Below are 27792 nucleotides of genomic sequence, written 5' to 3' on the forward strand. Positions count from 1 at the left end.
CACAATGCGATGGGACTTGGGCTGTCGTGTTTGTTAGGCATATAAACAAAATGCATTTACCGAGCTTCATAGGACCCGACTAAGTCAATTTTACGTGCACACATGACATTGCTATCTCGAAGGTATCACAATCACCCACATTATTGGTATGATTGATTTTATTAATGTATTGTAAGGCGTAGATTCAAGAATCAATTATTGTTTATTACTGAATGTAGTGGCCTCGAGTGGCTGAAGGGAATCACGTGAAGCTATTACATACAAGATATACATTGAAAAACAGCGATCTTTACATGTGCCATTCGATTAGATTCCATGAAGTATAGGTACAGATACAATATTAATCTATATATCAATAGATGCATTGTCGTACCTATAATTATTACGCCTATGTTTTCTCGCGTTTTTTTCAGGATATGCCATTTACAAGGCGAATCTCACACAGTAGAAGTTTCAATACGACTGTAAGGCTCATTGCTTTGGGTTATATATACGTACGGCAGCATTGTGATCGTGTGTAGAGCTGTCCCTACATCGGTGGCCTTGGAACAATGGCTTGTGACTGGCCAAGGCTAGGGTTACGTCTTTCCGCAGCGCCTTCACTGTGGCACTCCGTGGGAGGGATTTGAATCGGACAATGAGATCAGAATATCCATCTCATTGGGGCGACGACGAGACCCGAGCACCAAATATATCGTGATACCGTTTGAATTCCATTCGAATCGAGGCAAAATGAACAAAAACAAAGCTTCGCTTAAATTACCCACTTGTTGTTACGGCACTTTAATGTTTACGAATGTGTAACAGAAGTATATTTAAGCGTTATATTTTTTAAGGAAAAAAAGTCAACATATTTAGGTGGGTGCCACCCCAATGCCCAGTGCAGTGCAAACTGCCACCGCCGATGGGCACGGATGGCTACGTACGGTGCGAAATAAGTCCAACATACATCCATGATGGAATCTTATCCAGAGACCAGAATAGTCTCGTTTGCAAGAGCCACCAGGGTAATCATACTCACAAAAAGCAATTAAACACAGTCCAACAATATAGCGAATACAAGTCAAGAGCAAGTTACAGCAGAGGTTTAAAACAGCACACAAACATCAATCATTAAATAAAAAGCATTTCTTGTCGTTGCTTCGAACAAAATCGTTGTAAAACCATTACCGCTAAGTTAAGTTACAGAAGCATCTGAATGGTGATTCCTGCACTGATGTTGCACAGTTGTATCCTCCTAAGGGTGGTCATTCTGTCGTGTGAGTTGGGTTTATTTCTCATTGCCTGCACTGTGTTAACTATGGCACGCTGCTAATAATCGTGTTATATGAGCATGCATTGTAAATTGTTGATGCGATATATGCAAACTGTACAGTATATCTGTTGAATAAATTACATCTAAATTTATGCTGCTTAGAAATTGGTACGAGGTATATGCACTATACTGTATATATCTATGCAACGTAGTGTTACATACTTAAATATGTATTTACATTTCAATACATATTATTATTTTCCCCGCACAAAGCGATAGCCACGATCCGTTTCTGCTCTGCCCCATCTTTGGAGCTGTTATTCAGTTTTTTTTTATCGCAGTGGATGCAGTTTGACCGAGGTGAGATGTAAAATAATGTCAGAGGGCTCTCTCCCTTCCCTCCAATTCCTCTCGCGCCTTTGAATTGCTGCCTTCTATGCGACGGGTCTACACTCACCGCCTGTTCGTCCGGCCTGCAGTGAACTATTTACATGCAGTGGAGTCGTTGCTGAGTGTGCAGGCAGTGAACTGCCCAGGTCTCAAGTTACAGAGAAGGGAGAAATATTGTATAGGAGATCCCATGTTAGTGTTGGTACCAAGGCCCATGCCAACCATGCTATGCCACTACTTTACATGTCAACTCTGTGCAGGGTTTCTGCATCATTTGTTTTGGGTTTTTTTTGGGATGCACACTGCCAGTTCTTTTGGAACTCGTCATATTAGTGGGCATTGCTCAGGTGAATAACAACAACCATATATTTGCCTATTGTTTATCTGTCCACTTGTTTATGGATGGCACAGTTTAATTTTGCAGAGTGCAGCTCATATATTTGACGTGAAGAATTGCAGTCTGCCAACTCTGTATGGAAATGTGTGCACTGTCCACTCTCAGATGTGTTTAAATCACATTGTGCCCGTGTGTGTGGACGACGAAAACTGATGTAAAAAACATGCCCCCCCTCCCCCCCACACACTTCCCGCTTGTGTAAGCAGCATCATACTAGGATACAAATAATCCATTTGGGAATCTCACAGAAGTATTTCGAGAATGGACTACAAAATATATATATATATTTTTCCACTGGAAGCGACCTTTTAATCCTTTACACAGTATAAGGCTCACTTTCACACGAGCTCTGCTATGAGAGTGTAACGTGACAATCCACATTTTTTCAATTCTCAGAACAGGAATTGGTCAAACCGACATTCACAGAGTTAGAATTTCATCAAATCAAATTGCAAAAACGTATTTAATATACATTTTTCGGCAGTCATTTATATTCAGCTGAGACCATCAAATCATTAAACTTCAGAATCCGGTTTAATCAGGTGGATCAATGCCAGATCCAGACGGTGGTGGCACACGCCTATAATCCAACACTGCGGAGGGGAGGGTTGGTATATCACAAATCCTGTGGGCATTGAGGTGCCTTACCCTGGCTTGCCAGGAGAAGGCAGGAAAGCAAACGTGGACTCCCATCGGTTCCAAATGGATGGGATCCCCCGTGCACGCATGGGTTTTGTCTGGGCGTGCACTTTTCTCCCACATTAAAACATTTATTAAATGGCTAAAAAACGCCTTTATATATAGAGGGCCACACAAGCTTGGGAAACTGTTGGCATCTGCTCACCACCTGCTGCCTGTGTCCTCGCGATACAACCCAGAGACCTATGCAGCACAACGGCGAAAGCCCACGCATTAACCTTAAAACAGGCTGATAGACCGCAACTACGTGTCATCTTTACACGGAGACAAAGTGTGCTGCTTAAGCTGCAATGCAATTTTTTTTCCCTAAATCACTGTCGCTGACCACAGGCCCAGAGCTCCAAAACGCCATGCAGCCATCGGCAAAAACGGCACCCTCGAAGGTGCGAGAGATGAATATGGGTGAACACGAACCTTGACTCGAGCACCGTTCTGTTTGTGGCGTCTAGAATGCGCTCTTGGCCAGCTTGGCCGCGCGGAAGGCCTGCATCACACTGGAGCACTCGCCCATCCGGTGGCATTCGTGGGAGGCGGCGGCGGCCTCGGCGGCCTCGGCGGCGGCGGAGGCGCTTGGTGCGGTGCCGGCCGCGCGCGGCGTCCCGTGGGGCCGCTCTCCTTGCTGCGGCGCGGGCCCGCGGCCGCCCGGGGTCGCCGGCCGGGCGGGCCGGCCGGCGCGGGGATGGCGGGCGGCGCGCATCCTCCTCAGCAGGCGCAGCACCGCCTCGTCCCAGTCGGAGGGCAGTAGCAGCAGCACGAAGGCGGCGCAGATGAGGAGGGTTGCGTTGAGCCGCACGGCGCTGAAGTCCACGTCGGATCGCAGGGCGTCCGTCACTGCACAGGAGACGCATCCGCGACGTCCCTGTTATAGAGCAGCCCGCTGACCTCGCTCCCTTGCATTGCCAGGTAATCGTGTACGCGTGCGTGCGCAGCCCCTTTCGCCAATCCGCTGCTGGACGAATGCTTCCCCACCCCGTGCGGGTCATCGGGGCTATTTAACGGTACTTCACCACGCTCGTCAGTGCGGTTTGGCGAAGACGGAGAGCACGAGATATTGGAGCATAGTACAACACAACCGTGGATTTAGCTCCACTGCCCTCTGCTAAACCTTATATTTATATACTGCCTCATATCCAAGGCGCTTTACAAGGGTTATATTGGTACAATGAGGTTGTCTAAGGGTGATATGGTGGCATATGAGAGGAGGAGGAGGGAAAGAGGTGAGGGGGTAGGGATGGGTAATTGAAGACAAGCTCGTGGGAACGGGAATCACGGTGGGTGCCGAGGGATGAAGGATGGGCCAGGGAGAAGACGTCGGGGTCTTGAGGGAGGAGCGGAAACTCGACAGGGAGAGGGGTGCTTCTCGCTGCTTCATGTGGAGGGGGAGTTTGCTCCGGTGCAAGGGGCCGAGTAGGGGAAAGGAGCGGAAACGGTGAATGGTGCACAAGGAGAGGGGGAGGCACGGTGAGGAGTGGTGGGAGGGATTGAGAGCGGAGCGGGCGGGAGGGGACACTGTGTGTTGTTTATCGTGATGCTCGCCCATTGAAACACGATCCAGGCTCAATCCTGCTTAGCTTCCGAGATCTGACAACATCGGGCACATTCACCGATGTGATTTGGTCATAGGCGTATGCAGCTGATCCGACAGCTGGATACGTTTCAGACGAGAGCCTATGCTGCCGAATTATTTTAGCAACACCATCGTCACCTAGTTTTACATCTTCACGACTGTATACTGATGCCAGATATTTCCACTGACTGTACATATATTGCCGGCATCTAATTGATATGTATGTCCCAAACCTAATGGAAAAAATGTATTTTTACATACTGGTGAGTAAGGGTGATTTGGCCAGATCAGAGCTTAGAACTGGGATGTTACCCAGGATTGCTCGGATTATTGCACCTGCTTTTATTAACAAGCATCAAGGGACCGTGAATGATTCTCCGCGAGGTGATGCAGGTAAAAGTAAATGCAAAGGCGCTGCCTTGATGTCAAGGAAGGGCCTCCACTAGCAGCAGCTCTACAGAGCCCCTCCAGATTGAATGTTTTTGGCCTACTCTTCCGCTCTTGACAGACGGTGATACAGGACCACAGATTGTCGTCTCATCTGAGACGACGCTTCCTTGCAAGTCAATCCACTGCTGGATGAGGACTACCCCCACCAACACCGAACGAGTCGTGGGGGTTGTTTAATCACAATTCACGACACCGATCAATGCAGGTTGGTGAAGGTCAGTAGCATAGACGTGGAAGCATAGTGCAGTACAACAATGGATTTTTCTGCACCGCCTTCTGGTGAAGGGTGTTGCTCGGGTACTTGCCTGCGTTTCCTGGCACACTGAGAAGCACCCCCAGGGAGATGAATATCGGGTAGGTGACCACCACTCCAAAGTTAACCAGAACGTTGAACACTGAAAATCAAACAAAACACCATCACAACGTTTTTGGAGCAAAGTCAAGTGAGCAATAAACACATTTTAAAATATCAACGGTTTGTTTGTTAATGCTTTTAAAAGTATAAGTGGATTTTTTGTTGTAATTTTAAGCCACAAAAAATGTTTGAGACGTGTTGAAACAGCGTTGAGGAATGGCTCCTCGTTGGAACAACTTAGAGGCACTAAGTGGAAGGATGCGGTGGAGCTGTGGCACAACGGTTAGCACGCTCGACTCTGAACCCAACAGCCTGAGTTTATAACCAGCGTGGTGAAGTATGGTCAAACAATCCCCATCCAAAGGTGGATTGACAAAGGTGCCTGTGAATCATCATCATTACGACGTAATGATGATATGCTCACGTAAACGTGACAAAATCACGCACGGTTTGCGTGCAAATAAATGTACGGGCACAATCGATCAGGGGTACAGAGACGAATGATGACTCTGTTTGTTCACGCTGGTAATTAAGCAGGTAACGATCCGCAGTCCTGGTGCATTGCTGAATTGATACATCTTCACTGTTTATGACCAAATCCTATGTCATATTTCTATCACATATCTCGTAAGTTCTGTCCAGTTTATTCAGTCCTCTTTATTATCTCACAGGAACAATCACCTGTAATTTGCATATACTCTGCAGGCATTGCAAACAATACGGTATACTTTTAAGCCACACTAATGCATTGTTTGCAAGCGTAAAAATCGATGTTAATGTATGAAACTATCCACGCTTACTTGCCAACTGGAAGTGCCTCGACGAGTCGCAGAGTTCTCTCTCAAGGAGTCCCTACGTGAGGTCACCAGTGTCAATCTCCCGGGGCGGAATTTGGAAACAACTTGATTAAATTCACCACCCCAGCCGCTCGCCCCCCACTCCCCCTACCATCTCTTGTCTACCCAGCAGTATACATTCATTTGTCATTGATAACTATTTTGTAACTCTTTCTTTATTTTACCAGGTAAGGCCCACTGAGCGATAAAGCTCGTTTTCATAAGCGAACTGGGCTATCACGAATGATAGCTCAACGAAGTGGCATATCACGTGGGAATGTAGAGCAGCCAAATACCTTAAACGCGTGATGTTGATTCTAAATGTGGAGGGAAAAACCGGAGAAACCGGAGAAAAGTCCACACGACCATGGGGAGAACATGCAACCTCCAAATATACAGCAGGCGTCAGAGTCGGGATCGAACCCACGACCTCGTGTACACCAGGCGAGGTAGTTAACATCTCGCCTCCGTGGCACCCATTAAGACTATGATAAGAGGTCACGTGAAGGGATTTCAGAAGTAGTTCTGTGATGTCTCCTTTTGCGGGCTGTTAGGGCTATGCACTGCTGCGTGAAAGTTCCAAATCGACGCTTCGTCCAGAAGCTAATGCGTCCATGCAGTGCCGGATTATCTTAGTTGCACAAGTCGCTACACAATGCTACGGGCCCCGCACTTTCAGGGGCCCCGCGCTAAATGCTTTCAAGCTATCAATTCTGGTTCAGTGATTCTGCACTTGTTCTATTGCTATAGTACTATACCACCTTCAACATTTATGAACGACGGGGTGTTTAAGGTTAGCGATTTGTCGTATTAGAAAATGAAAAAATACAATTACATTACTATGCAAGTAAAAATTTGTGTTTTCATATTTATGTGTTTTTTTATTTTATTTAGGGCCCCTTTATAACATATGCTGCAGGCCCTGCACAAGCTTAATACGGCACTGCGTCCATGCCCATACATGTTATCATGATCAACAACAGCCACAATGTATCTGTGCCCGTATGAAGTCCTGAAAAGAATGGACGTAGACTCGAGGCGACCGAGTCAAGTAGAGGAAACTGCAATTCTTGGGACACGTGACCGGGATGAATGGTGACCGGCTGCAGCGCCGCACCCCCCGCGGCCACGCGCAGCGGCGGTGCCGCCAACGAGGCCAAGGCGCAAGGACACACCGAGCAGCAGGCAGGCGAATCCGCACACGTGACCCCAGGGCAGGGCGGCTGGCGAGGGCCAGTACTCGACGTGCGTGAAGTACAGCGCGACGGGCAGCACCCACACGAAGAGCAGGTCGAAGAGTCCCAGCGACGAGAGGAACTGCGACGCCTCGCCAAGCGTGGCGCTGCCCAGCAGCATCTTGCACAGGATCTGCGGGGGGCAACGGCACGAGTGGGGGGAGGCCGCTTTAATCGACGGCCCCGATCGTCGCGCCGCCAGGAGCCCGCGGACGGATTTGCTTCGCCAGAGAATCGCAACGGGCACGGGCCCCCCGGTCTCATCAGATCTCAGGAGGCTAAGCGACGGTCGAGCCTGGCTAGCACTTGGATGGGAAGACTGCCAAGGAATATTAGGCACTGTAGGGTTTGGGCACTGTAGGTGGTAGATCAATGGATCCTTGAGATGCTTCTGTTTTAAGTTTTACTGCCTTTTATGAGAGGGTTTTCACCAGATATATATTTTTAATGTGTCAACGATCCCAATGTAAAACCCTACTGAAAAAGAGTACAGTATGGCTTTATTGGTTAAATATAGGGCGTTATTATTACTTCATACAAGTGTGTTGCTAAAATCCTATATTTTAGGAATGTTGAGACAAGCATTGTGTTGAATCAAATAGATTTGCTACGAGGTGGCGAGGAGATGGCAGTACGGAGTGAGCGGGCTTGTAAACCCACTCACTACGTCAGGTGGTGGAAACTGGAGTATGCTATTAAAACGATACTCATAAAACAGCAATTATTAACGGTGGTATGTTTCTCTTCTAAGACGTTTGGTCCAGCGTGGAAGAGTAGGCCAATAATGCCTCCCTGTTAAGTGGTGGCTGTTCCTCAAGCAGTGTGGCATGAGATACATTTCAGTGGTGTACCTTTACCGTTTATTATGTCTTATTTTTTGATACTCCTTGGGTCTTTCGGTAAAGTCACGTAGGTATAAAATTTAATTATTCAAAAAAATATTCAAATTTTATTTTATTTTCTACCTACGTGACTTTACCGAAAGAACCAAAGAGCATGGATTCCTGCAGTCACGAAAGCTTCAAATCTTACTTTTTTACTTGTTCATGTTCAAGCATAAACAGTGTAACTTATCGAAATAAATAAAAATCTCACGTGTATTGTTTTTTTTTTTATGAGGCTCTCATGGAATGTTGGGCCGTGGATAAATTCCCCCAATTCCTCTCCACCCTGTCCCCATCTCTCTGTCTGGCTCTGGCTTGAGGTTACCCGAAGCACGTGCTGCAGTGGGTCGGGAGAGCTGCCTGAATGCCCTCTCCATCACAGAGTGGCTCGCCATCTCTGGCACGTGATGCACTGCAATAAGTGATGGGCCCTGGAAACAATTCAACAGTCTAGGAAATTAAAACCCATCGTCTCGGCCCCGTTCTCTCCCCGGACTCTCTTTGCGGAATTATTAATGAAACTTTTTTATTTCCATACATCCTCTGGAAGCTATTGCAACGGGTTACCCGCCAATTTAATAGAATCTGACTCTTTAAAGAGTACACATGGCAGAGGCAATGTGAGAAGTAGGTCAGCAGAAACAGGTCCAGACCTGGCTAAAGTATTCTCATGGAAGTCACCACCCATGTAGCATGCTGGCTACCGTCGTACCAGCTGCTCGATGCGGCCCCTGTAAACCCTCCCTTCCAAAAAATAAAATGAATTCGCACGGAAGATATGCTGCACTCACTAACCATGTAACGACGATGCTTCGATTAAATCGATTCAAGTTGATTCACTCGCACGTGCACATGCACAGCCCTTTAGTGAATCCACTCGTACTGTTGGACTTGGTTTATTACTGCAGGAGGGTGTCAGGGAGATCGAACGCTCCAAATGCGGGATTACTTCAAGCAAAGAGAGTTTCAAACAGGATTACTGCAGGTGAAGTTATATATTTTAAATGACGGCGCCAAGATGGCAGGGCAAGAGTCTTGACGCATTGCCAATAATCATAAATGCTTGTCTTAGAGAAATAGAATAATGTATACCAGCGTGACAATTCCAAACGAAACATTCATTGTAGGATAACATCTTGGTAATCAACATAATGAATGCATCTTGTAAAAGAACAAATTAGATTATAAACCTACAGATTACTGGATTAGCGTCTCCCTAGGGCGGTGTGTAGGCCATGGTGGTTAGAGGATAATACCTCATCACGCTGGTCAGTGCGCGTATTGGTGACGGCAGAGAGCACATACATGAGGGAATAGTGCAGTACAACAATGGGTTTTTCTGCGCGGCTGTCCTCTCTTGCTGCCACATCAGCTACAACACCTGTGTTGTGTACAAACGGCCACTCATACAATCACTCTCCGGGCTCACGCCTGCTTAGCTTCTGAGATCTGACAAGATCCCGGATGATTTGGTCTAAGGATCACTCGCAATACATGTATCAAATTGCATGTTAAAAAGCTTTTATTTACAATTTATACGCATGTTACATTTAGGCTAATGAGCGAATGAATGAGACGGTACAAATGAGAAAAAAAGTTCCTGAATTGAATTGTCGATCACAAATTACGAAAATTCATCAAATTATCATGGGAGGGGGAATCATGGACTTTAGTGACATCTGTATATGCTGAGGATGCCTCCGTCACAACAGAATGAAAGTGCAGGCCGGAAGAAAAAAACGGCTCACGAAACGTGTACAAGAGAAAAAAAACCTGGCCACAGCCTCTGTGCATTGTGTTAAAACCATGAGCAGCAGTTCTTGAAGAGGTGCATTGTGGTCCTCTCGTCTTCCGCCACCGTCAACGTTGTTTTTGGCTGCTAGCCACCGAGCAAAGACGGTGGTCACCGCATCACGTGGCGCTTTCAGATGCGTTTCTGGGGCCGTCTGGAACGCACTTGCTTCTGATATTAGGAAGCCACTGGAGCGATGCACTTTTAAATGATCATCTAGATTGAAAAACGTATTTCTTTAGAACTGCTTTTTGCGTTAAGTTTGTTGTCCTACCACCGCACCTCCGATTAGCACGGTTGGCTGCGTACGTTGCGAAACAAATTCGACATACATACAAAGTAAGTTTGAGCAAATGTGACCGATCGACAGGCAGCTGCGATACAGAGGCAGTCAACAGCGGGCGGACCCTCCGGCGGCTGTCATTATCAGCACTCATCGGCACAGTCCCTGCCTTGTAGAGGGCGGACGTGGACGCGGAGCCGACAGCCAGGGCCACCCCGACCACGGAGTCGTGGTTGAATCCGTCCACATACTGCACGTAGACCATCATCACGATACCGGCAATGGCCAGGATGGCGGCCACCATCTGCGGCAACGCGGGAGGCGGGGGATGGGGGGACATTGGTTAGTGAGGGGCGTCCCGTGGCTGAGTGGCATTTGCCGCTGTGGTAATTGGTGATCACACTTAAGTGGCGGCGTCTGCTCCACAGTGGACGTTAAAGATCCCGTGACCTCAGTCGCAATGAGTAGGCCACCGTTTGCCGGCGTCAGAGTTGCACATTTATCCACGTAAAAAAATAAAATAATAATAACCCGCATAATTCATCCAAGCACTGTCCAGGCATCGTCCCAGCTTAGCCACCGAGATGGGGCGCATTCCAGGTAACGTGGTCGTAGACTCGCCCCACTGACGACTCACGCTGCCAGTTATTCTAAGAAATCGCGTAACGGCCCGCACGGCCAAGCCACGCGGGTATAAATGGGTGTCACGGCAGAGAGTCGTGCGCGCACCCTGGGCACACGCGCGTGGGTAGGCCGACACACGTGCAGCGGGGCCGTGCGCCACCAACTGCATCAAAGGCCGAGACGCACGTGACGTGACGCATCGGTTACATTTGAAAGTGACGCGCAGGGCGGTGGTCAAGCACGGACATCAATAGCTTAAAACATTGGTGGGGGATGTGGAGGTTGCTTTATGTCACGCATCATTTAAGAATGTCGCTTCCTGGCCCATGAAGCACCAATTTCCCGCACCTCCGATCAGCACGGTTGGCTACGTACGGTGCCAAGTTCAACACACACATTAAAGTAAAAGGTCTTCTTGCATCAAGTGCCAGATTCCTAGCTCCCCTGAAACCCCCCGGGTTGGCAGCTCGGCAGACGAATGAAATGAACGCGCGCAGGGATGGACTGCAAGTTGAATGCAAATCGAGATGCGATAGATGCCGCGGGTATTGAGAGGTCCGTTCATTAACTAATGCGCCGCATCTGTGTGCGTTCAGCCGCAGTGTTTATTCGGTAGATGTTTAGTTTTAATCTAACCGTGCATATGGCATCACCGTGCTATGAGCACGATGATTCGAGGTTGATTCACGGGCGGTGCTAACATCAACGACTGCTCATGAGCCCTGCCTTGGCCAACCGATCGGTAGCACGGTTGGCTACGTACGGTGTGAAAGAAGTTCAACATATATCGCAACCTGCTCTCATCATTGTGGTGAAGTATGGTCAAAAACACTCATGACTGACAGGACTTTGAGTAGACCTTCATCCAGAAATGAATTGACAAAGGGCTCGGTATAATATATTTTCATTGCATCTATGTTTATTTTGTTCGCCACTACGTTTATCCAATTACTGAGCAAAGTGGTATTTTAAATGTAATTACTAATTAGTAATTAATGTCGAATGTATTCCAGCAAACCAGGAAGAAGGCTATGCATTAAAAATTAAAGATCATGCCCCTGGAGTGAGAGAAAAAAGTAAGCCCTGGCTCCCATCGCAGGGATGTGGAATGTTGAGGTGGCCGCGTGGGTCAGAGGTCAGAGCGGTGAACTAACGCCGCTGTGAGATCCTGGATTTGAATCTGAGATCCAGCTGCCCGTGATTACACCGGGTCTTGAAGTTTAGAAAGTGAATGGTCTCAGCTCAGTCACCAATGACTGAAAATATTAACATTCGGTGTTTAAATTAATTTGGGCAATTCTGGAATAATTTTTGTTAGGCTGCGATCTGAGGAATGTCAATCTCATATGAAGGTGTATGGGAAAGTACACCCCTGATTGACTAAAGATGACGAGGCGACATGAATATATATTTTTTATAGAAGTTCCATGAAGTCTCCTACATCCTTGGGCATGTGAGATCGCACTACCCCGCGAGAATTCCGAACAGCAGGACATGCCGCTGATAGCCCGCTGGGAATGTGGGCACCATCCAACACTGAGCATATTACGTTTTCAGCCAATTCTTTTGCAAAATCATAACAGCGCTTTGACGCGTCAACGGGCTGCACCGCGCGGAGTGAAACGTCGGACATCGTGCCGAACGACAGCACGCGCGACACGACCCGAAAACGCTTCGGTGAGATGAACAGCAGCCGCGAGAACCTACGCAGCGGCAGAAAAACAAATCTGACAACTGACTCGGCAACCTGATGGTGGACGCCAGACAGACGAGCGAGGAAGCCCAGCGAAACACGTAGCAGGCTTTCACGACCAATGGTATCCATCATAATGGGGTTTTCTTTTTTTTTTGGGGGGGGGGGGGGCTAGATCGCGTAAATATATAAATGTGTCGTGAAAACCCGCCACCACCCGACACAGCCAATGAGTGAGGTTTGTCACGTAAACAAAGCGTGCCAATTCTTATCTTCTATTTAAATAGCGCATTTATCCAATTGGTTACGACTTCATCACGCGCGGGTGTGTTGGAGAGTTAAACGCCGCGACGAGCTGAGAATCGATTTGGAGGCCCTTGGGCCAGACGCGGGGAGGTCTGCCTCACCCTGACGCCCACGAAGCGGTCCTTGAGCACGATCCACGACAGCAGGAACACGAAGGCCTTGTTGCAGCAGAAGAGCGCCGAGGCGTCGCTCGGCGGCAGCTTGCGGAGCGCCAGCAGGTACAGGTAGTGAGTGGCGAGCCACAGGGCGCAGAAGGGGGCCGCTCGCTTCACGAAGAGGCGCGCCGTGACGCCCTCCTCTCCCCGCAGCCGCAAACACTCCCTGAGAATCCGAGTCGCAAACAGCCGCGGAAGTTTGCCCGCTTCCTGCCGCCCTGTCGCCCCAGATTCCTCCACCCATGGCTGAGGACTCGGTCGATTGCCACGCTGGCTTGTTTAGTCTCGTCCGCGATGTGTTCACGCGCCTGCTGCTATAATGCAGGTCACAGCAACACGCTCACCCAACCAAGTTACCCACTTGCTCACGCGCTCCATCACCCACTCGATCACCCACTCACCCACCCACCCAAGTTACCCACTCGCTCACGCGCTCCATCACCCACTCGATCACCCACTCACCCACCCACCCAAGCTACCCACGCGCTCACGCGCTCCATCACCCACTCGATCACCCACTCACCCACCCACCCAAGCTACCCACGCGCTCACGCGCTCCATCACCCACTCGATCACCCACTCACCCACCCACCCAAGTTACCCACTCGCTCACGCGCTCCATCACCCACTCGATCACCCACTCACCCACCCACCCAAGCTACCCACGCGCTCACGCGCTCCATCACCCACTCGATCACCCACTCACCCACCCACCCAAGCTACCCACGCGCTCACGCGCTCCATCACCCACTCGATCACCCACTCACCCACCCACCAAAGTTACCCACTCGCTCACGCGCTCCATCACCCACTCACCCACCCACCCGCTCACACGCCCAACCATTCATCTATCGCGGTGGTTCTTAACTTGGACATGACGTATTTTTTTAGAAGGTAAATAATCGAAACACGAATTGGCACTTAAGTACAACTACTTTGTTTCATCAAACCTATGCATTTATTAACATTATACATTTTTTTAATCGATGAGAACCAAAGTGGCTGCAGTAAAGGTTAAGAACCACTGGTCTATCGCAATGATCATGGTTACTGTCCCCGCTGCTTCCTCCGCCCATGCACACATTAAACATTTGTTTTCCTGCACAGTATCCATGCTACAGCCTACGCGTTATCGAGACCTCCTCCGCCGCAGAAGAGACGGACTGAGTCAACGCTTTTGAGGTTTCACGCCGCGACCCCTCGGCTGAGACGGTGCTCCGAACAAACTAACAAAAACAACAACAACAGCCACGTACCGAAAAACCTTGATGGGCGAGCGCTTGTCGCCGCGGTGGCTCAACACGTGCATGGCGTAGTAGATGGGGAATAGCAGCACGTTCCAGGCGGTGGAAAACCACGCCAGGAAGAAGGGCGCCGACACCTTGCAGAAGGCGAGGCGGGCGAGCTGGCTGGCACCCACCAGACACCCGGCCACGGACACCGACACGAGACCTCCCAGGGCGACCCGTGCCAGCACCCGGCTGGAGCACGGTGGCGCCCTGCGGACGGGGCAGCCGGGGCAGCAGCAGCAGCAGCAGCAGCGGGCGGAGCTCGCCTCGCTCGCATCCCGAGTCTCGTCCTCGAGTCTTGTTGGCTCTGGGCTGTCGTGCCTGGCCCTCCCTGCGCGGGGGTGGGGGGCGGGGGCGATTAGCGCGGCGCTGCGCCTAAAACAAAAACAAACCCTGGCCACCCGGGTTCGATTCTCGCTCACGGCCACCAATACCGGTGACGATTATCTGAAGCGGTCCCGGGCCTCCTCTAGGTCGACTCAGCTTCAAATGAGTACCTGGTGTGTAAAAAAGAAACATCGCCACTGGGGAGACAAAGGCGGTCGGGCGTGGTGCTGGCCACTCACACCCTCGTGTGCCGTGCCGGCCTTCATAGCTGCTACTCGCTAACAGCACTCGCCCCAACAGTCTGTTTAACCAGGTACGAACTTAAGAGACCAGGAGGACAGTCTAATTTGCAAGAGCGACCTGGCGATGATTTATTTGCATGATCCCAATTGAGTGGTTCGCGGGTACTTTTCGCACTGTCACAAGCTCGGACTCTCACCTAGTCTTGCCCTACTCCCACTCTTGCGACTAACAACAGGGCATCTTTCACGTCTTGTTACACTCGCGGTGACCGTGAGGGCGGCGGCTGGCTTCGAACCCTGGCGCCTACGCAACGGCGTCGACACGCGGCCCTGCTGATGTTTCCCATTGCACGAGCAAACGTTGAGCGCGTCCACGTTCCGACGTTCCGTGCGATGCAGCCAAGCGAGCGGCGCGCATCTCGCTCTCACCTTCAGCGTGGGTGAGCGCCACCGCAGGTCCGCCGCATGCTGTTAGAGGCGCCACTCTGGGCGAATGCTTCTTCATTGGTTTTGCTTTACCCTGCTGCTGATGCTGCTGCTGATATTGCTGATGCCGCTGCTGCTGCTGCTGATGATGATGATGATTCTGCTGATGATTACAGCGACCCCCGCGGACGCTTTCCTATCCAACGCACGCACGTGGGTGTCCGCAGTGGAATAAACGCCGCGCACAAAGGCAAAGATCCCCCGTGTAGCCTAAACGGGCTGTTGGAACAAGCGCTGTCAGCGAGCGGCACCTATGAAGGCCGGCACGGCACACGAAGGGGTGGGTGGCCAGCACCACGCCCGACCGCCTTTGTCTCCCCAGTGGCGATTTTTATGTTTTACTTTACACACCGCACCCGGTACTCATTTGAGGCTGAGTCGACCTAGTGGGAGGCCCATGTCCGGTTCAGAAAACCGCCACTGGTGTTGGCCATGGAGCGGGAATCGAACCCGAGTGGCTGGGTTTGTAGCGCAGCGCGCTGACTGATCACTACCGCTCCGCACACACAAATACACACGCGTGTGTGTGTGTGTGTCCGCGCCTGTGCGTGTCCGCGTGTGCGCACACGCACGCGTCACACGCGCTTAGATTTGCGCAAAAACAAATACTTGGCTCCAACCCCGCACTCGAGCAGCAGCAGCAGCAGCGCATCTGTAAGCTCCTGTCTCTCTCTCTCCTGTGGATCTCACCACCACTTGTCCCCTCCCAACCATTCATCCCCTACAGCTATCATCAAGACACTTCCGCAAGCGTTGCAGCGCCGCTACCCATAGCAGCGTGGCACCACAGACACAATTGATGCTTGTTTCTTAGCGCTTGGTTGAACTCGGATGGTTTGCGGCATAACACCACTTTTTTTCTCCCTGTCGTGCATCAATAAATGTCTTTTCCATTTCTAAACAATAAAAATGGTTAGGGTGCAGTATTGACAATGTCTTGCCCACGCCACTACTGGCGGAAGAGCCTCTTATGTACAGGGAGCTTCTCTCATGGAGGGTATTTTGCCTTTTATTCCACACTTGCCAGATGTCTTGGAAGATGTTTTTGATATATATATGCATCCTCTTGATTTGATATTTTGTTACAGTCCTGCCCAGAACATTCATGACTATTAGATGGTTATTGTATGAAACTCGTTAATTGGCAGGACACTCTTGAAAAAAAGTCATGCCACTTCGTGTGGCTCTCCTGCACAAATGTGCATTATTATTCATTGAATGATGGTGCTTATATCACATCGTTATCACAACTGTTATTATTTTTACAATCCTGGACCGTTGTAGCAATGTCGCCTCATGGGTGTAAACCTTCGGTAGTTATCTTCCTTGTAAACAATGCTTTTGTTAACATAACAATAATAATGATGCTTCGGTAAGAATCATAATCACCAGCAGCAGTAGGAGTGTCATTTTCCAGTGAAGGATTACTCTGATGATCTCTGGTAATCATATGTTTTTGTAAAGTAGAATAATAATCATCATGCTTGAAACCAATGATTTTATTGGCAAAGGTCATTGCTTTGTATTTTCCAAAAACTAATATCAGCATCATAGGTATCTATATATCTCTCTGCATTATTAACGTTAACCTATTAAGACAGCCCTTTCTCAATGAATTTCCGAAGGCTTTCCCAAGCCGTGTAGGTCATGAGCGTTTATCGGCCATACTTCACCACGCCAGTCAGGGTAGACTGATGATTTGTGTGGGGGCCAGGACTGGTTCAGATATTATTCGCCACTCATGTTACCCGCTGCCGGGAATCTAACTCGGACCTGCGGGTGCAGAGCGTCGTGCACTAACCACTGAGTCACCGCTTCATACACACAACTCCAGCCTAGCAAGCCATACTTTGCTTTCCGAATACAATGCGTTTTGTTTATAAAATCATCGTCGTCCAATCCTGCGCATATTCCGGCAATATTTTGTGATCGTTGTAACCTTCGCTTGAGCGGCAAAAAATTGTTGTTAATCCGACACCCGCAGCTTTGCTAACAACGCCTTTGTCATCGGAGTATAATCAGAGTCGAACCACATTGTGGAGTTCCACTAACGCGCGTGGATTTTCCGCAGGGCACCTGTCTCGACCACACTCTCCGTCGACGCAGCAACGCTCCAGCGACACCCACAGACGGCACCCCGGTGCCTGTTGATGCAGCACGACGTACTCAGAGGGGGTGCGGTAGTGCAGTGGTTAGCGCGCTACACACCTGGCCACCCGAGTTCGATTCCCGCTCACGGCCAAGACCAGCGTCTGGTGCGGTGTGTAGTAAACATCGCTACTGGAGAGACAAAGGCGGTCGGGCGTGGCGCTGGCCACCCACCCCCTCGTGTGCCGTGCCGGCCTTCCTAGGTGCTCGCTAACAGCAGCACTTGCTCCTAGAGTCTGTCAAGGTTAACCAGGGGGATCTTTGTATATGGTAATAATACAGCAGGAGCATTTGCTTCGCCGATGAGACCCAGAATGTCTAATCCAGCCCAGCGTTTTACTTGCTTTAGCAAATGCTGCTGGATATCATTGCTCTGAAAAAAAACCGATGGCCTTCAAGTAAGCGCGGTTCGTGTCCACTAGGGGCGATGGGACGCCGCTCCACCAAGCAGCTGGACATGAGAAACTATTTTTCTCATACAAAAAAAATACTTTTCTAATCATTGCTTTGTTGTGTTTAAAAATAAATAAGTACATACTGATCCTTTCAACGTGAATTCCCTACTGCAGAGAAAATGTTGAGTTATTCGTATTAAAAACCGCTGCAACGCCACGGTCTGATTGATTTGTGCATGGGGAGGTCTCGGGGCGGCTGTGAAGGTGTCCGAGTGAGAGATTTCCAACCTTCTTGGTTCAGTGCGATCAGCTTCTAGCGTTGTAGCCACGCCGCTTGAGACCCATTCATGGCGGTGGAAAAGGCGCCCATGGCCGTGATGAGACGCGAGTGTGCACCGTGCAAAGAGAGCCGCTCACAGTGTCAGAGGGGGTTGTGTAGTGTGGACTTGAGGGTCATGGGGACAGCATTTGAGTGCTGTTGTTTTGTTTCGTGTTGTTTATAAATGCCTACCGTTTTGGTAGATAAGACATTCATATCGCTTTCACGGGAGGGCCAATAACATGGCGAGGTTTTTTGTTTTTACAGAGGTCACTCACAACAGCCCTGCCTAGCGGACATGCCACGAGCCGTCAATGACTAAACGTATATTCTTGATTTGAAGCTTTCGTGACTGCAGGAATCCATGCTCTTTGGTTCTTTCGGTAAAGTCACGTAGGTAGAAGAAAAATAATAATAATAATAGATCACGACGTTTCGATCGCCACACAAGCGATCGTCCTCAGGTGGGATCAGAACCTATCCCACCTGAGGACGATCGCTATTATTATTTCTCTACGTGACTTTACCGAAAGAACCAAAGAGTCTAAATGTATATTGTTTATTGTGGGCGGCAGTGGTAATCGTTCACAGTTCGGTTCCTGACTCGGGCGTCTTTCTGAGCGTGCAGTTTGTGAGTTCTCTTTCCCTGCTCTGCATGGATTCCCTCCGGGTTCTGAGATTTCCTCCCAAAGCTAAACAAACAGACAGACAGAAAGCCATACAGCGTAACTGGTTTTGGCCAAACATCCCAATGCTGAACATTTTATTTGTTAAATGACGTGCTCATTTGGGATTACACACACGCAGCAGCAGCAGCAACATCGCCACTCGTCTGCGAAGTCAGGAACCCCTCTTGAATTATTGGACACTCAACGGAGCTCTGCTCGATGTCCGTGCAGTGGCAAGACTCTGCCACTAGATGGCAATGCAAGATCGAGAAATCCGCTACCGTCTGCACGTCAAGTTAACAAATGACGACATACCGTACACATGCAGCCTTACTATAAGCGTATCACCAGAACTACAGACTTAGTGCTGCGTAGAAGCGAAGCATCATATAGTGCATTGTTTACAGGTCCCTGCAGGGTGGGCTGGTAGGACAAGTCTCTGCGCTGTCTATTGCTGATTTTACACCCAACAGCACGAGATTTCACTTCGTTAAAGTATTGAAAGGGGACGGACGGACACATTAATCTATTGCAGGCTGGTACACTCAGTTTACAACTTCGTTCCTATAAAATGCATGCCTATACAGGTCACCATACTTCAAATATGGATTGACGTTGAACATTAACAGGTACGGCTATTTTAGTGCGCACAATGGACAGGCGGTACTAGAACAAAGGGCTTGCATAATGCGCGTGCATAATGTACGTTGATTACCAAATATATAACACAACCGGCAATGGATACCCATTGTCATTTATATTTATTCATTAATCTCCACCACCACTTCGCTCAAGAAAGGCACACAAGTGACGTCATCACATCTACCCCTCTATTTGAGGAACGAAACAGGAGGATTTCTCCACAAATCTGGCTGTCGCCTGATGAAGCTTGTTGAAATTACTGACGAAACGTCGTACTCAGATTGTAAATGTTGTGGCTTTGCTCTCCAACACACCGGTGTGCTGTACTAGTGACGAAGTGGCCACGTTCTGTTTACGTGACAAACCTTACTAGTTGGCTGTGTCGGGTGGTGGCGGGTTCAACGACACATTTATATATTTACACGACCTAACCCAAGACACCTGTATTACGGATGATATTAGTCGCGAAAGCCTTCTACGTGCTCATCCACAGTCAATGTACGGGTACTGCCCCTTTTGTCAATCCACTGCTGCATGAGTGCCATGCGGGTCGTGTGTGGGCTCGGCAGGTGATTTGGCCATACTTCACCACGCTGCTCAGTGCTGGTTGGTGAAGGCGGGGAGCGTAGGCGTGGAGGCATTGATGTGGGTGCTGCACTGCCCTCTGCTGCCCAAGTGCTCGCGAACATGCACTTGCCCCAACAATCTGTTGAAAGGCTATACGGGGGTATCTTTGTCTTTGCTGGCCACCACGAACCCGAAACGGTAATACGGTCTGTGACTTCATTTTGTCTCCACAATAAATGACGTCGAACTGACACAACATTGCGGATATTCATTCAGGGGAAATTTCAACGGAGTCTCTACATCCTTGGCAAGCATTTCCATCACATTTCAAGGATTTGCTGGCGTCACTTAACTGCTTGGGAACACGAACACAATGCTAATCGATGTCGTTCGCAAATGTGGCCCATGTAGGCCATCCTTTCAAAACACCGAGCAGATGGAAATATGTGGTGAATGGGACAGCGCAGTCCACAGAGCTGTAATGTAGCACACAATACCTCCTGTGTGTAGTACACAATACCTCCTGTGTGTAGTACACAATACCTGTGTGTAGTACACAATACCTCCTGTGTGTAGTACACAATACCTCATGTGTGTAGTACACAATACCTGTGTGTAGTACACAATACCTCCTGTGTGTAGTACACAATACCTCCTGTGTGTAGTACACAATACCTCCTGTGTGTAGTACACAATACCTGTGTGTAGTACACAATACCTCATGTGTGTAGTACACAATACCTGTGTGTAGTACACAATACCCCCTGATGTAGTACACAATACCTCCTGTGTGTAGTACACAATACCTGTGTGTAGTACACAATACCCCCTGATGTAGTACACAATACCCCCTGATGTAGTACACAATACCCCCTGATGTAGTACACAATACCCCCTGATGTAGTACACAATACCTCCTGATGTAGTACACAATACCTGTGTGTAGTACACAATACCCCCTGATGTAGTACACAATACCTCCAGATGTAGCACACAATACCTGTGTGTAGTACACAATACCTCCTGTGTGTAGTACACAATACCTCCTGTGTGTAGTACACAATACCTGTGTGTAGTACACAATACCTGTGTGTAGTACACAATACCTGTGTGTAGTACACAATACCTCCTGTGTGTAGTACACAATACCTGTGTGTAGTACACAATACCTGTGTGTAGTACACAATACCTGTGTGTAGTACACAATACCTCCTGTGTGTAGTACACAATACCTGTGTGTAGTACACAATACCTCCTGTGTGTAGTACACAATACCTGTGTGTAGTACACAATACCTCATGTGTGTAGTACACAATACCTGTGTGTAGTACACAATGCCTCCTGTGTGTAGTACACAATACCTCCTGTGTGTAGTACACAATACCTCCTGTGTGTAGTACACAATACCTGTGTGTAGTACACAATACCTCATGTGTGTAGTACACAATACCTGTGTGTAGTACACAATACCTCCTGTGTGTAGTACACAATACCTGTGTGTAGTACACAATACCCCCTGTATGTACTCAGGATTAATATGTGGCCCTGAATTGTTGTGTCGGAAAACTTCTGAAACCTTGGCAGGGCCCTCCTGAAAATTAGTCCTGAGACTCATCGATGCTTTGCTTGGTATTTCTTTTTTTACCAGGTAAGGCCCACTGAGCTATATAGCTGTTTTTGAGAAGCAACTTGGCCAAAAATGATAGCTCAACGAAGTGGCTTGTCACGTGGAAATGTATAGCAGCCAAATACTCGAAACGCATATTTCTAAATGTCGAGGGGAAACCCGGACGACCCGGAGAAAAATCCACGTGACTACGGGAAGAATATACAACCTCCAAATATACAGCAGGCATCAGGGCCGGGATCGAACCCATGTGCTCCTGTATGCCAGGCGAGGCAGCTAACATCTCATCACCGTGGCAAGATGTTAGCTGCCTTAAAATCACCCTAAATAAGTGAAATTCAACCACAAAATCACCAAAGTGCCGCAAAAATTGAATGTTGTTACAACAGCAACAACAACAACAGCAACGGATGCGACAACTCACCCAGGTGCGAGCAGGAGAGGAGGGAATCTCTGCGGCTGCACGCCAGCCCTGCCCGCGGGGCGAAGTGGCCGTAGCAGCTGCCCGTAATGCGCATGATGCGCTGCTCGATGGACGCGAGTCCCCCCGTGACGCTGGGCACGTCGAGGAAGGAGCGAGACGCGCGGACGCCGTCCGCCCCGGGGAAGCCCCACGTCTCGCGCGCTGCGTGCAGCGAGCGCAGCTGCCCCAGCTGCGGGCTGATGTCCGAGAGGCGCCGCATGGGGAACACGTGCGCAGGCACGGCGGCGGCGGCGGCTGCTGGGGCTGCTGCTGGGGCTGCTGTTGCAAGGATGGCCGTTGGCTGCAGGTGTCCTCGGATGCAGATGGTCCTGTTGCAGGTGGTTCGGATGCAGATGGTCCCGTTGCAGGTGGTCCGGATGCAGATGGTCCTGTTGCAGGTGGTCCGGATGCAGATGGTCCTGTTGCAGGTGGTTCGGATGCAGATGGTCCTGTTGCAGGTGGTTCGGATGCGGGTGTCTAGGATGTAGATGGTCCTGCTGCAGCTGCTTTGGATGCAGACGATCCTGTTGCAGGTGGTTCAGATGAAGGTGTCTCGTATGAAGATGGTCCTGTTGCAGGTGGTTCGGATGCAGATGGTCCTGTTGCAGGTGGTTCAGATGAAGGTGTCTCGGATGCAGATGGTCCTGTTGCAGGTGGTTCGGATGCAGATGGTCCTCTTGCAAGTGGTTCAGATGAAGGTGTCTCGGTTGAAGATGGTCCTGTTGCAGGTGGTTCGGATGCAGATGATCCTGTTGCAGGTGGTTCAGATGAAGGTGTCTCGGATGAAGATGGTCCTGTTGCAGGTGGTTCGCATGCGGCTGTTTTCAATGTAGGTGTCTGTTTCACATGTCTTCAACGGCTGGTGCACGACAGTCCTGCTGCAGGTGTCTCCGTTGCAGGCGTCTTAAATGTCGGTGTCTCACGTGTATTGGTGTCTCTTTTGCAAGTGGTCTTGCTGCATGTGTGTCGGATAAATGTGTTTCTGTTGCAGTTGTCACGGCTGTTTGTTGTCTGATGCATGTGTCCCAGCTGTACGCCTCTGATGTAGATGTCCGAGCTGCAGTTGTTCCGCGTTGCAGGAATCTTCGAAGCAGCTATCCGTCTGATGCAGGTGTTCCGGCTGCAACTGCGGGTGCAATTTCACCCGGCACACCACACTCAGTATATCTCTCGCTGTGCCTGTGTCTACAGGTCACGTGCTACCTACTCCGGTGTCAATCACCGACCAGGAAAATAATGTGTCCTCACCCGGCACACCGCATCCAGGATAACCTATCGCTCTAGCTGCGGCTACGATACTGGTCACACGCCAGCCGACCCCAGCGCTCGGCGTGCAAGTGTCGCGGTCTTTCCCATTGCGGACTCTACTCGCGCAGCCTCGATCGTCGCCGCTGTCAACGCAGAGCTCCGTTACAATACTGGGGTGGCCGACTCTTCTTGGCCGCTGTCCCACGCTCTCCACACTGCTCTGTGTAGTATAGAGCCACGCAGCACCGTGCTACTGCGTTCACAGTGCCCTGCTCCTAATAGCTTATTCCGATGCGCTTCCCTTGCTTGTGCGTGATGTGACGGCGTGCCTGTCCGAGCGTCCGGGTGTCGTTCGTGTAAAGTCCCACGTCAGTGTTGACCCAGTGTCTATATCTCTTTAATCGATGGATCTACGGCAACCTCATTCGAGAGTGTCTTGAGTGTTCCGCTAAAGAACGTACAGACATTTTGCTCATCCACTGCTGGATGAGGTGCCACCCGATGCCACAGCCGAATAACCCTCCTCTCTTTAGACCACCATCATCACGTCCGTGCCGAACTCTCTGTCTCTCCCGCTGTGCGTCTGTTTCTCTGTCTGCATCCTCAACGTGAATGCGTAAAATCGACTCCACCTCCTTCCCAAATCTCACCTGCCTGACGTGGTAAAATTGCAAGCCGAATGCGCGGCAGCAGTAGCAGCAGGGCGCTCCGTGTCTCGCTTGCAGCTTTCGTGAATGACTCCGCGTTGCGCGCAACCGTGGCACTTTCCCGACAACTCACCTGCGAGTGAGTGGCGGTGACACCGCGAGCGGGCGAGCGAGTGAACGAGCGTCAAACGCGTCGTCTACTCACGTGCAGCTAGAGCCATCCGGCCGAGCAAGTGGGCAATGGATAAGCGTGCTGCTTCTACTGCTGCAGCATGCACAGACGCAGCAGCAGCAGTAGCCTCAGCAGCAGCAACAGCGGAAGCAATAACAGCAGCAATAGCAGCAGCACCCACGCGCTTATAGCTCAACGATGAATATTCACTCCCCTCCGCGCGTCTCATCTGCACCAGAGTAACCAATTAAAATTACTTAAATTCATCTCTAATTGGCCACCGGCGAAATACTTTTTTTAATGGGGAAAATTAATCCCAAGACGCATTACATAATGCTGATATTACAAAAATAATACGCAGAAGCGCCTGCAGCTCGGTTTGCTGATACATCGTTGAAGGCGTAAAGTGTTGCGAGTGGGATGATAAAGAAACCACGTGTCGTCCACACGAGTTTAAGAATCAGCTTGCAAGTGTTCTCGACGAGAGCTAATTCATTATGTTTATTTATAGCCCGATACAAATTGCCCCAGGCGTGCGTATCGGTGTCAAGCAAGAACACAAAGGAGTCATCATTATCTTTTATCTCGCTCGACATGCACGGACCGAGAAGAGCCGTCACCTGTCAACGTGCCTCCACTCCCCGTGCACCAACACCAAAGGAAAAGATCCCCCGTAAAGCCTTTAACTAACTGTTGGGGCAAGTGCTGTTTGGGAGGACATGTGAAGGCCGGCACGGCACCACGAGCGAGTGGTTGTCCAACACCAAGCCCTAGCGCCTTACTCTACTCGGTGTTGATGTTTACACACCCGCACAACCATTTAAGGCTGAGTCTACCTAGGGGAGGAACAGGACCGATTCCGATATTCGTCACTGATATTGTTCGTAAGCGGGAATCGAATTCGTGTCGCCGAGTTCATCGCACACACGGTGCGCTAACCACTACACCACTGCACCACCACGACTACTACCACCCCACCACCAGCGCTGCACAGCCGATGTATATTCTACCCGTTAGATGTTTCTCCTACCCGTTAGATGTATATACCACCCGTTAGATGTTTCTCCTACCCGTTAGATGTATATTCTACCCGTTAGATGTATATACTAACCACGGGCGCTCGCTCGGGCTGGAGTTTGAGTTCATAGGATGAATCACTCGCTGCAAGGGAATTCAACAAAAACATGGCAACATTTGACACATTATAGCCAGTGATTTATTTCAGTCCAGAACAGTCTGGAACATTTTTCCTGGAGTCACTATCAGTGGCGAGTGATATCTGAACGTCTCCTGGATGCCCTTTACAACAGCTAACATGGTGAAGTACAGTCAATCACTACCCATGATGGACATGGTGTAGTAGGTGGTAAATTATTATTACATATATTTTCTGCTGTGACCCGTGAATCAGAATACGTGGACTCTGATAAAGATACACACACAGAAGCCTGGAGAGATGCATGCAGGAAATTTCACTGAGAGACAGAAAGAGGAACACGTGGGTCAGAAGCATCACGCAGACTGTTAATAAACGTAAGGCATGGAATCATGCGCACCAGACTGGTGATGGAATGGCAGCTAAAGGAAGAACAAAGAATCACCGGCTACTACGCTAATCTCCTCCTACTGCTACTACTACGCTAAGCTCCTGCTACTATAACTTAACTCCTACTAATATACTAAGCTCCTGTCACTACGCTAAGCTGCTGCTACTACACTAAGCTCGCGCGGGAGAGTGAGATGGACTGTGGCATCGCAGAGCCAAGAGCGATGGCGAAGATGTGAGGAGGGGCCTTCATCCAGCAGTTGATAGAAAATGCCTCACGTTGACAATGCCGGCGAGGTGTTTATTTTGTACAAATGCCACCGTGCACGATAACCGCACGTCTGCTTAAGTGGCTATGGCGCTCCGATACCCACCAAACAAAGCATGATTTTACTTGAGCAAAGTGCATGACCCATACCTATGATGGGGCAAAAGACGTCGCAGCCTATTCAGCCAGTGTGGATGAATACTCTTGTGTGATACAAAATCAATAGCGCGTCCTTCCCACGTTTGTCTCTCCACAATAAATACAAAGTATTTTTTGTACTCTACTCATTGGTCACACGGCCTTCTCTGAGCGCACCCTATCAGCGGCATCTGTCCGATACAAGCAGACTCGAGATCGGTTTTGACATTCATTGACGCATAAAAAAATCAGCCTTGCTTTGACCAAAGCTGGTAAACCGCCAGATTTGAGAGACAAACATGGGAAAGGAGCATTATGTATTATTAATTCTAAATTATGTATTCATGGCATGGCCTACGGGCAGCGCGGTCGCCGTTTGCTCCAGAGGTACATGGTTTTAATCCAGCGACCGCCCTGATTATTACCGTGGGTCTAATAACCATAAAAATACAAAGCGCCGTCTGCTCAACAGTGACCATTAAAGGTCCCCTGACGTTAAGCATAAGAGTTAGGCCATTATGTGGTGGTCGTGTCATGGTCCAAATTTGGCCAAATTTGAAAAATCACCCGCAAATTGCTGATTTGGAAAAGACAGAGCAATTATTTCATCGCCCCTTACTGCAAAAACTTGGCAGGATCCTGCCGAAAAATATTCATGAGCCTCGGTTATTTCCGTTTCGTGAGTCAACAAGCTTTCAGATGCGCTTCCACGGCTGTCCAGAACGCTCTGCCTTCCGCTATTATGAAACCGCTGGAACTATGCACTTTCAAATAATTTAGATTGAAAACGCATTTATTTAGAACTGATTTTTGTGTTTCGTTTGTTGTCCTTCCCCCCCACATCTTCGTTCCGTACGGTTGGCTACGTACGGTGCAACATACATACAAGCATATTCATATGTGTTGTATTATACTACCAGCATTACACCAGCCCAGCAGTGCTGACATTGGTTCCGTAAATCCCCCACAGTCTCTCGTGCATGGCTTTATCAGAAGCGATGCTCTGACATATCAAAGAAATCAATGTTTGAACGTCTTTGTGAAATAGGCGAGATTAGATAAATGATCTCAGTTCGGCGAGTGGATTGTGTCCCGTGTCAGCTGTCAAATAATAATAATAATGTTGTTCTGCAGTGCATGGCGAAACAAAGACACATTTAAAGATTCATTATGTCCACCCACAGTCGGTATCATTGTGAAATAGACCGTGCCAGATGATGTGCGTGCAATAAATGTGATTAGATTCTCGGGAGTAATCTTTTTTTACAAGCTGCATTTGCACAAGCAAGCAAGTTCATCGATGGCACACATTTAAAAATACTGTACGTGTAGTATATTTGTGTGAACGCGTGGCTGAAATTCAACCGGAGCTTCCGGGGCTGAGGTGCAGAATACATGCCAACAACATGCTACCCCATTCCCCCCTTCCCACCTTCGGACCAAGGAACTGGGAGCTGCAGAAAAGATTCCATGAGAAATGTAAGTCCCGTGTAGATGTGCAGGCCCTTTGTCAAACCAATGCTGGAAGAGGGCCCCCCTAAGCGGTGCGAGTTGTGGGTGTCGTTTGACCATACTTCACCATGCTGGTCAGTATGGGTTGGGGGAGGCGTGGGAACAGAAACGTTGGAGCATAGTACAGTACAAGACTGGATTGTGCAGCACTGCCCACCGCTGACAAA

At 49.3% G+C, this 27792-nt stretch overlaps 1 protein-coding gene and 1 long non-coding RNA gene across 3 annotated transcripts; one reads left to right on the top strand and one right to left on the bottom strand.

The window, feature by feature from the left end:
* Window positions 1-140: 140 nt before the first annotated feature.
* Window positions 141-27792, bottom strand: SLC35F3 (solute carrier family 35 member F3). Of its 2 annotated transcripts, none has more exons than XM_032964820.2 (7): window positions 22056-27792; window positions 14178-14541; window positions 12868-13087; window positions 10313-10447; window positions 7125-7317; window positions 5064-5153; window positions 141-3572 (listed from the first exon to the last, which is right to left on the bottom strand). In XM_032964820.2, exons 1-7 carry the CDS (start codon window positions 22312-22314, stop codon window positions 3187-3189), a joined length of 1647 nt encoding a protein of 548 aa, XP_032820711.1. In that variant the 5' UTR covers window positions 22315-27792; the 3' UTR covers window positions 141-3186. The 2 variants fall into 2 exon arrangements, with proteins under 2 accessions (XP_032820711.1, XP_032820712.1); XM_032964821.2 differs by lacking the exon at window positions 22056-27792 and adding an exon at window positions 15209-17611.
* Window positions 3533-5231, top strand: LOC116948301 (uncharacterized). Its single transcript, XR_004403786.2, has 2 exons — window positions 3533-3644; window positions 4817-5231. It is a non-coding gene; the product is annotated as an uncharacterized LOC116948301 (long non-coding RNA).

Source organism: Petromyzon marinus, chromosome 33 (assembly GCF_048934315.1).
Source record: "Petromyzon marinus isolate PM22_M1 ecotype Great Lakes invasive population chromosome 33, UKy_Petmar_22M1.pri1.0, whole genome shotgun sequence".
In the NCBI taxonomy this organism is placed as follows: Eukaryota; Metazoa; Chordata; class Hyperoartia; order Petromyzontiformes; family Petromyzontidae; genus Petromyzon; species Petromyzon marinus.

What these genes read in the sequence shown, in the direction of transcription:
- SLC35F3 (XM_032964820.2), bottom strand. Translation starts at nt 22,314, where the DNA reads ATGCGGCGCCTCTCGGACATCAGCCCGCAGCTGGGGCAGCTGCGCTCG. An exon ending in TCGCCCATCAAGGTTTTTCG is followed by an intron (nt 13,088 to 14,177) that starts GTACGTGGCTGT and finishes TCGGATTCTCAG; the next exon opens with GGAGTGTTTGCGGCTGCGGG. An exon ending in ATTCGCCTGCCTGCTGCTCG is followed by an intron (nt 5,154 to 7,124) that starts GTGTGTCCTTGC and finishes TTTGATTTTCAG; the next exon opens with TGTTCAACGTTCTGGTTAAC.